Source organism: Sipha flava, unplaced genomic scaffold (assembly GCF_003268045.1).
Source record: "Sipha flava isolate LNK unplaced genomic scaffold, YSA_version1 342_pilon_pilon, whole genome shotgun sequence".
Lineage (NCBI taxonomy): Eukaryota > Metazoa > Arthropoda > Insecta > Hemiptera > Aphididae > Sipha > Sipha flava.
The window spans coordinates 43,640-54,891 of record NW_020273036.1 but is presented as its reverse complement, the minus strand read 5'-3'; the positions used below and the strand labels follow the sequence as shown (position 1 = coordinate 54,891).

Sequence of the window (11,252 nt, the reverse complement as noted above, 5' to 3'; positions counted from 1 at the left end):
AAAAAAAAAAAATATACTATTTTAAAATAAATAGTTTTGCACTCTATAAAAATATACTCTATTGGTTTTACCCATAAGCTAATATATTTAAATATACAAGGGGTATCAAATCAATTATTTATAAGAGTAATGTCCGTATGCATACTATTTGATGTGTCACGTCATAAGACAGTTTTAGACTACATGTCTTATGTTGATTAAAAAATAAAAGTAACTAAACTTAGTTAAAAATCAGTTACTTATTTTGTCATACATAATGAGCTCTTATGGTAGTAAAGACAGAAAACCATCAATTTCCATTCACTTTAAATATCGTCCATTATAAACCTAATGTCAATATGATTAGGATAGCCGATAGGTAGTAACGCGTAGGATTTAGAGACCCGTCTAGGTAGATATGTCGGTGTTCGGAGTTCGATACCCGCATACGAGTTGTGGTATTTTATTATAATTGTTTTCCAATTATTAGTAGGTTTCATTGTTTGAATATGACGTTCTAACTATGTTTACAATGTAACCCAAATATAACTTTTTGTTATAAACATTATATTGCAGTTGCAGGTATGTTAGAAATTAACAGATTTAAAACGTTGATGATTAGGTTGCAAACACCGGATATTAGCAGTATCAGGGACATCACATTAACGCAAATTCAACATTCAAATTAATGTTGCATATTATATGGAAACATACCTTGTATGTTTATAGTACACATTATTGCACAGGGGGTTCATAGGGTCAAATTTGGAACGTTCAACATAAATACGATTAAATGAATATATCCCAGATTTTCTAAATCCATTTTTTATAATTTGTGGATCAAGCTTTATCCAAATATTACAAATTATTTTAGAAAGCTCTGACTTAGGCAATTTTTTCCCTTAGTGATTTCTGCACCAAGAGCATAATATTTTATCCCATTAATTTTTTATAAATTAAAAAACAGCTAGGTCTAACGGCTGTAACAAATGGCTTGAATGTGGTAGAAGTAACATTATTGTTACATTATTTTTTATAGCAGTATCTATTAGTTTCAAATCCACATGTGATGAATGCCCATTATAAATTAGAAGAACAGGATTTTCTGGAATAGGATTTGTACTTTTAATGAAGCTTTTTTCAAAATAATTATAAAAAAACTTATTTTTCCATCCACCCATTTGTGGTAGCTGCATATGTAGTACCAGGAAAGAAAGATGTTTCACCTACCCATTTATCCCATACACTTTTGCTTTTAAATATAATAAGTGGTGGACCTTTTTGGTCTAAAATATTTTCACTGAAATGAATTTGTTTAATCTCTGTTTACTTTATTGAGAGGCAAAAAAATGGATTATTATTAAGGTTATTCACAATAATTGGTATGCGCTGTATTTACGTACGTGCGTATAAGTATACTGTTTGCCAGAAAAAAAGTAAACGTAAACGAATTGATTTTGGCGAATATGCAAAATGTTCACTCATGTACATATGTGTGTTCAATATTTGCACACGGATTGGACTCTTAAACACCGTTTGTTTTATAAAGAATTATTATTATAAGCGTTTTATCTTCATTTCTTTCAAATGTAAATAAAATAAAATCATAGTTTTTTTCTTTTCACATCTACCATTGTTATTACGCTATTATTTCATGGTTTATGTTCCAGCGATATTTTTTGTAACATTAAGTTAAGAGATACATATAAACATCATACATGAAGAGAACAAAAGTTATTCAAAAGGTTCCACATACGCTTTAATACACATCGAAATTCATTTATTAAATATTTAGCTACATTAGTTATCTCTGGAAATCTCCCATGTCATTCAATGTATATCAAATGCAAATGGTTCAGAGACTTCCTAAATAAAAATTCATAATAAAAAAAAAAAAAAAAACACGTAGGTGTAACTAATTAATTAAATAATCATTAATCAAAATAAATAAATAAAAGGCGAAATTGTCATAAGGCGAAATTGTCATCAACGGGTGACTTGTTGAATCAACTATTTCAAGTTTTTTTTTTTTAGTTACTTAGCTCACGCTCTTAATATGGCTGCTGGTACATAAAGTGTATTAATAATAAAAAAATTAAAAAGTTTTCCTAAAGAATAATTTATTTGAACTAAATTTGTACATTTAATTACCTTTTTTTATTTTATTTTTACATTAGAAGACATTATTTATTTACTTCTAAAGCTTTGTTCGTTTAACATTTAGATATTTTTTTACTACAGAACACAGTATCTATATGTGCTGCTAATATTAAATAAAAATAATAATTAATGTTAATAATGTTTAACCAATGTTTAATAATGTTAACCATCACAAAACACTAAATTTTCATTATTATAATGGTAATTTTACGGAACATCGATCTTGGTATGGTAAAATCGATTGCTATATAATTAAGCGGTAATAATTCACACAGCCAAACGGAGACCACACATGACCATTAACACATTGGCTGCTACATGGCTGCTGGCGACCCAAGTCATTTCAGAGCATGGTGAGCCATAATATTTGTACATAATTTGTCGTAAATATTTACGTTTATAAAAATAGATCTAATTGTCCGATTTTAATAAAATTTATCATGACCCTGGTATTTACTAATCCTAGTGGCGTAAGTAAGGAGAGGTTCAAACCCTTTTTATTTCCAAAATCACAGTTAGTAAATATTAGGTAATAATAAAAGTATTTATTACCGAAATATATTAAACCCGGTGGAGTACGATTGCGCGCGGCGCCGGAATAACAAAGAACATGCTTTTGACTATTCAAAAGCATACGATTGTGCGTGAAATTGGATGCGACATTGGCAACTTATTATTAAAATTAAACATAATTATTATTATTAAAAAAATTAAGAAGAAGAAGAAGAAGGGTTTTGATAGCACGGAACACTTTAGCATCATCAGCAAAAAGCAATGTATTTGAATTTATACCGTTATACCATTAATATAAATATTGAAAATGTATATAATATACATATATGAGTAATAGTTTTTAAATTTCTCATAATGCTTCCGACCAGAAAAAGGCTAGTCAAGAAAATAATAGTGATGATTGATCCTTTACGTTCAATTTTTCATATTCTACGCGATGGCATTCCGTTTGCGATTAGGTACGAGCGAACGAATCAGTTCAACGAAACTGCGTTCCCTCATCCGTAACATTATCGTCACGCGCGACACATTGTAATATCGTAACAGATTCAACGGTAGAAAATGCCATTATTAATTGTGATACCGTCGCCAAGCAAATACGAACGAACGTAAGACGGAATTCGGCATAAAATAATCGATTACCCAATGCTGTAGCGGGTGGCGGCCGAGACGTTGTGTGAATACGAGTGATGTGCGAGCAAAACGTTCTGTAACAGTAATAAGAAACGTGCACATAACGTCCTCAGCAGTAGCGTAATTGTGGAGGGGAAAGAAGGGGGTAAGTGCCCTCTATGTTAATTTTGAAAAGGTCGAAGGTATCATTTTACTCCTTCTTAGATAATCCAAAAATACAAATATTTGAATTATCATCAGTTAAGAAATAATGTAATAAATTATTTAACAAATTATAAGATAACTGAGGGAGCTTAGGATTTTGATAATAGTTAGTAAATTATTTCCCCCCCCCTAAATTTTTTCCCAGTTACGCCACTGGCCTCCGGGACGGATGTTCAGTGATTGCTGTCCTTGGTAGTCGGCAGAAATCCATCGGTTCGTCATCGATCGATCGCCGGTAATTATTTTTATTGCGTAAGTGTTCGGCGATTTTTTCGGCCATTGTCGTTGCGCATTACACGTCGAACGTTCGTAACACCGCCTCGAACAAGCGGACGGAGATCGTTAATCAAACAACAACCGCACGATTTTCAAACGTCGACGGCTGTAAAACGCAATTTCACTGCTGCGACCGAAATCGTCCGAAGTTACCATCGTGTTCGACGTCTTGCAGCAGCGTTTTTTTCTTCGTACCGCAAATTTTTTTCTTTTGCATCAGGTCGTAATTCAATATGCCACGTAGCGTTTGAAAATAATCACTGTTATAGTAAATCACTTTACGTTTTTGTAATACGTGCACTGTACTACATTAGTATTGCCTCTGCCATTCTAATTGCAATATGTAAAAATATGACGTGGAAAACCAAAATTAAAAACTTAAAAACCTGATATCTATATTGGACATGTGTGCGTAAGGTCAGGCTGAGCAAACGTTCTAAGCAAGTGTTTTCACCATCCTCAGAGCTACTACTTATTGACAATCCAACCAGTGTCCATTTGACTTTGATGTTGAATCTGCGTTTATTTTAAAGAGTTCTTTTGACCTATCGCCTTTGGGTTCGAGACCGGAGAAACATTTTCGATAATACTATAAACGAGTTACTGTGTATACGTGTATCGTATTACTGCGGATGTTTTGTGACATTTTTTGACAACCTTCTCAGTCACTACACTTTTAACCCTCTATGGTTGGTATAAACGGGTTTTTGATCCTATTTCAATGATTTCCTTTAAAATTATGATTTATTATTAATGCAATTGAAAAAAATATGTCAGTGTTAATCTTCTGCACGTTTTTTCTTTCGCATGAACTTACCATTGTATTTCAAATGCACCAACTCGTACGTTCGACTGCACATAATTACGTTGTAGTACATAAATAATACTTTTACTGCGCGCATAAATAACCCGTTTTCGTAAAATTATACTATTTATTCAAATAAGCGAAATATTAATATATACGAAACTGCTTTTAATATTTATCGTTTCTTACGCTAGAACACAGTTAAAGGCTTAGTATTATTCTACATTTTGACGTAAAATTATAGTCTCGATCTATTTGGCTGAACCGATGTCACATAGCCAATTCGCTAAAAATGTTGAGCGGATTTTCAGTGTTGGAAAACGCAAGTTGGGTCCGCCTGAATAGATTTTCGTCCAGTGAGAAAGAAGAAAATGACCGGTTATATATTCGAGGGTTCGAATTCGGTCCTGACCAATGATAGTTGTTGATTATGAGGCTGGAACAACAGTAGTCGGCGCACTTCTCGGGTCGTATTATGATGCAGTGGCGAATTCTCCAGAAATTCTCAGCATTCGCCGCATGCTTAGGAATAAAAATGTTATTTATCAAAATACAAAAATTATTGTATAATTAATAATATATTACGTATTTTAAAAGAACATAATGTAATGTAGTAACCGAGGTCACTACGTCATATCTTAAACTACTTTGTAACCTTACCTTGAATTGTTTTCCTTGTGCGTTGTCGAAAACAACTAGATTTTAAAATACTTTTATATTTAGAAACGGGTTAGTTATTAGTTATTATATTAAATGGGTACATTAGATAGTAAGAATATTAATATTATTTTTGTTATATAACTAACAAGTTAAACGGGTATAGTTGTTTTCGTATAAGTTTTTAAAAGATTAACATTATTTTTGTTTTAAAGAACAACGAAAAGAGAATGCGATAGACGCTTGTTACCGCTGTAAAATACCAGTTATTTTGAGACCACCTCTACTAGCGGGAGCACACGAGTTGCATCCCGTAAAAAACGTGTATACGAAATGCATCCCAAAAAATTCATGTATTTTAATTAAGAATTCTTAAACAACTAACAAAAATAAATGAATAATAATAATAATTTTAATAATCAAAATGTCAGTCAAAAATCAGGGGTATACTTATTAGATAATGTAACCTTGTTATTTTATTTTCATTTAGTTTTTTTATCTGATTTTCAACAAATAAAATGTTGTTTCGGCGTTGTTTTCTATATTGACGTTTAGAAATTAGCAAGCTTCTAACTAAAATTACAGTATCGGTTTGAATTATCTTTAAAACATCTAATAATGTATAAATATTTGGATGGGAACTATTAAAAAAACTATTACATTTTTTGTGAAAAGACTCACATGCGTTTCAATTTCGCTGTAAAATCGAACTTTTTTCTGCCCATATTGATAGAGAGAATAGTGATTTTTCTGAAATATAGTTGTTAACTAAATAGTCAACAAAATCTACAACTTTATAATCAACCGGTTATATTTCTGATAGTTCAAATAAAAAAAAAATCACCAACTTCATCTGGACTCAAAAACGATAATTCAAAAATATACGATAGATAGTTGATGATGACGTGATAGTATCACAATTATGATAAACAAACTTGCTATCCATTATCGTAATTTATATTACTATTGAAATATAATATTAGAGCCCAGCAGTGGTGTATATAGGGGGAGGGGTGCCCCTTAGGTCCGGGCCCATATTGAAATTTCAGATTCAATTAAAACATTTTTATGCATATTGCTAAATTATATAATTATATATTTATACCGTATGATACCGTTGTCTGTACCTACTACTCGTTGTTGTTCTATGCTAGTATGTTGTTTTTAAGGTATAAAATTCACGTTACTGACTGATACCATGGTCTATGATTGCAATGACTAATCAAAATACGAATAAACTATGAAAGAACACGACAAATAAAGCTATGTATTTACATCATAGACTAGATATCTTAGCAATCCTAATCCGTAGTTCACGTAGTACCTTGATAGCGCATTCTATTTTTAGAAATGGATTTCTATTTACTATTGTAATTACATTGTTGTAAGATGTTATCAATTTATCACGGATTGCTAGGAATTGTTTCGTCGATTGTCGATATTTGATTGTCTTAGGACGATCGCACACCAAAAGAGCAAACCTGCGTTAAACAGTGTTAATTGTTTTCGTGTTAGTCAACTAAAAACAATTTGTTTTTATAAGGTGTACACTACCTAGACAAAACACCATTAGACAAAACAAAAATCAGTTTTCATCATGTCATCTGATGAAGTTGTTGCGATTTGTATGTGGTAGGTACACATAACAAAATTAAGAACAGAATTATAAAAAAGAAAAAATTATGGATTCATCCGTTAAATAAAAACTTGGTCCTTATCTCCGAAATCATAAATGGATGGTCTTATTCTCACTTAACTTACTAGTCTTTTCCCAACACAAGCCATATAAATGTATAAAAAATATTATTAAAAATATATGCGAAACTAGCTGAATAACACGGCTTCGCTCGTGTGTAGTTATTGCTTTCTCTAAATAAAATTCTTAAATCAGATGTTTATTATTTACCTTCTTTATTTTTTACGTCCCCTAGCAAAATTCCTTAAATAAACGACGTGAATTTTCAAACGAAAATAATAACACGTAGGTTGTATAGTTAGAGTTAGTTTTATAATAATTAATAACCGACCCCTGTGCGCTTCGCAGCACCAAAACAAAAATGCAATAAAAATCATATAATTTTTCCTAGAATATCATTTATTTTTAACCAAATTCTTTATTATCAATTCAACACATTTAGGTAAACAATATTTTTTGTTTGTCAATTTGGGGTGTACACAAATAAAAAAATTATAGTGCCAACTCTTGAACAGGCCACGTATAGTTTCCCGTATAGTTGCCCGTGCAAAAAACGCGAGCAACTACTTCAATTCAAATCGCATAGTTGTAGTGTTTGTCTTTGTACCTTATTAATGGACATTGCGAATGATAAGCGCACGCGGAATTGCAATCGTTTGAATTCAAATGGAATGTCTGTTGGCATCAGAGGAATACGTGGAATGAGTATAACTTCCCCCTTCGCTTTGCCATTCAATATTGTGGCTTCGATTAAATTCGGCATCAATCTTGTTGCAGCTAATCTTGTGCCGTTGCACAGTTTTGGTGCATTCAAATTCCGCAGTAAAATAATTGATGAGCCGACCTTCAAATTCAAGCAATGTGGTGGCATACCGGGAGGTTCCAATGAATTCAAAAATTCAACTGGATAGTTGACTGCATCATCTTCATTCAATGCGCTATCAATTGATTTGTATGATGTTACTACACCAGGCAATTTTTCTTATATGAGATAATTGATAACATTGACATGCACATTTTTTGGTGCCGGAATTACAGGAGCGTCTAAACACAGGAATGCACCTTAAGCATTCTGCGTATGCACGTAATTTATTCACCGCTATCATAATGCTAGACTGTTACATAGAGTTACTCTATGGGCTGTTATCAATACATCATATCAAATCACTATAATACAATAATAATATGAGTTATGAATCAAACTATTCAAAATTTAACTACATACTTCCTATGTAAATAATATATTGTCATTTTTTTTTAGTTGTTTAATAATAATGTTCAGTTTCGTTATAATTATTTTGTAGAAGTATATTATTGAGATGTTTAGTTTCAACTCTAGTATAATGTATTATGTATACATTCTATTTTTTAATACGTATTTTATAGTTATTACGTATTTACAATTATAACCATAAAAAAATTAATAGAAGTAATATGAACCATATGCGAATCGCAAAATCTTGAACAGAAAAAGTTGCGAAACAGCATTAGCAACCAAATGTATCCAGCCATTCAGTATATACGCTCCGCTAATATTTATTACTATCATTTACTTTGTCTATGTTGATGTTAAATTAAAAAGTGTTAAATAAAATATCAGTAATACCGTAATAAGAATTCTTGATTAAGTTATTAATCTAACTCCTAAAATCTTTATATCCTAATATTGTGTAACCGTGTTGAACTCACAACTCGGTACACTACACTAGTTGGTTTTGATAATTTATACTATTACTATTAAAATAATGTCATTTACATAGATATTAGATAATATTGAATTTTTATGTTTAAGATGTTTGTGAATAGTATTGTTAATACTCAATAAAACATTTAGTAAATAGCCTTTGTGTAATAAATTTGGTAAAGTCTGGTTTATGAAATGTTCAAATAGGTAATTGGGTAAATGTAGATATAAATAAACATTATTAAAAGCCATCTCAACATATTAGATAGTTATTGCTGTTTTGATTTTTTTTAAATGTATCTGGTATGTATAATGATTTAGTTACTGAAATGGTTGAAGCACAAAAAAAATGTAAAATACGTATGTAGTATGTTCAAATTTTGAATAGTTTGATTCAAAACTCATATTATTATCGTATTATAGTGATTAGATATAATATATTAATAACATCATAACATTATGATAGTGATGAATAAATTACGTGCATGCGCAGATGCATAAGGTGCATTCCTGTGTTTAGACGCTCCTTAGAATTGCGTGTTCACTCAACCAATTGTGTTTCCTGTGATTCTGGATAATACTCGGAAACACTCGTTCAATAAATTCTTCTTTTGATTGGAAAATTGTACAAAAATTGTTTGGTAAACTAATTAAACCGTTTATGTTATCAATTTGAACTTTGTCATTTCCGATTTCTAACAATTGCTTCGAAAACCAATAGATGTAGATCATCTGTAGATTGATTATTGTGCAACTGAATACGCATGTTTATGTTTAGCGTCAATTTTCACACATATCTCCGCAGAAAAGAAGACTTTAGGCACGCATTGATCTTATCTGCCGGTGTTGAGCGACGAATTACTGGCATTGTTTGTCTAAAATCACCTGACAATAATATCAATGCACCACCAAAAATTTTTTGGTTGTCACGTAGATTTTGCATTGTAAGGTGTATTGCTTTAAGTGAATTTTTATGCGTCATCGTACATTCATCCAATAAAATAATTGCTGTTTGATGCAAAAATTTCGCCGTCGTAGAATTTCTTGATATATTTCCCATTGGATTTTCAATCACCTACATTAAAAATAATTACATCTCAACTAATGCAAATGCATTTCAAGCCAATCGATCAATAAATACAAAGAAACCTGCACATTTAACAGTAATTTTAATGCTGTTCATCCACCATCCAACAAAGTAGGACTAACAACTATTCCAAATGAAGCAAGTGCCAATGCAATTTTCCCTTACGCTCAAATGTTTACCAAAACGAATGATATTACAAATGTTTTACTCGTACCACCGAGCGCATCCAAAAAGTACAATCCGCCTGCTTCATTTTGTACAGCTTGCATGATGGTATCGTACACATTTTTGTATATGACGTTGATGATGTTCAAAAAATCAATGAGTGCAGTGGATCGGGTGGATATTCGAATACTGGCAATTTCACTTTGCCTTTAGCACATCACATGCCAGCCGTTTCACCTGGAAATTTGGATTCGTACAATATAGACATCTCACCGTCATTCCACCAACAAGACCATATTTACTGTAATCCATTTCACTGTCGTAATAAAATGCAGCAAATTCCATGGCTTGTGCACGACGCGAAATTCGTGACGTTTGTCTTGATGCTGGATTTGTTGACGGACCTGCAGATGGAGTTCGACGTGCGTTTCGTACTTGTTGAACAACATTTTATTGTAATTGCGCCTCTTCACTTTGAGATCTATTATGAGACTATTGGGACTGTTTATTAGACAAATTATATAGACATTCCAATGTATACGGGAATAATTTTTTTTTTTTTTCATTAATTAAGAACTTCCAGTATAAACGATTATAAAATTCGACAGTTAAAATATTGATAGATAACGTGATACAATAGTTGAATTGGTAATTAAATATAATGAGCATAATGATTTAATAATAAATATGAATATAATATAAGATAAGAAGTAAACAGAACGGAATATTAGTGTATTTAATAACAAAGTAATATTAAAAGTAAATGCCCTAATTAATTAATTATTAATATAGCAGAAAGAAAAAAATTTATTATGGATGTTAAATCAGATAGGAATTTTCAAAGAGTTAAATATAAATTTGAGTTTTGCGGATCAATGTTCAGTTTTGAACCAGAAGTAGCAGTAGCATATGACGGGATTGATTTAGAGGCATCAATGGGGAGGGACTCGGAGAATAAGTTTTTTGTGTGTGTGATATTTTTTTTGGAGTTGGAAAATTTAATTTTGTGGCGATTTAGAATAGTTTGGTAGAACTTGCACCCCTTGAAGCTGGCCATATGATTTTCGGAACAGTGGATGCATTTAGCTGGACTGGAGTGATCCTTGGTGCAGCTATCTGACTCATGAGCCTTGCTGCATTTGACGCAACGCGATGGATGGTGGCAATAATTTTGCGTGTGACCATAGTCTTGACAATTGAAACATTGCGGCGGACCGTAGGTCCTTTTGTTCGGTTTTTCAATCACTACTTTCGTGCTTAGTAATGAAGTGATGTTGTAGATATGTTTATTATTAACATTGGGTTCGATGTCGGCAAAAAATATTGGGAGAAGAATATTTTTTTTACATTATGGACATTCCTCACTAGGTGTCCTTCTTCCGACAAAGCGGAT

The 11,252-nt window shown here is 31.7% G+C and overlaps 1 protein-coding gene across 1 annotated transcript in view; it reads right to left on the bottom strand.

The window, feature by feature from the left end:
* The window catches only part of LOC112687337, a 15,471-nt gene extending 5,267 nt beyond the window's left edge, over window positions 1–10,204 (bottom strand). Inside the window, exons 1-3 of the mRNA XM_025559983.1 lie at window positions 10,133–10,204; window positions 9,493–9,682; window positions 7,531–7,904 (exon numbers count right to left, since the gene is read on the bottom strand). Coding sequence (XP_025415768.1) covers window positions 7,531–7,904; window positions 9,493–9,682; window positions 10,133–10,204 — 636 coding nt within the window. The remainder of the gene's footprint in view (window positions 1–7,530; window positions 7,905–9,492; window positions 9,683–10,132) is intronic.
* Between the last annotated feature and the right edge of the window lie 1,048 nt (window positions 10,205–11,252).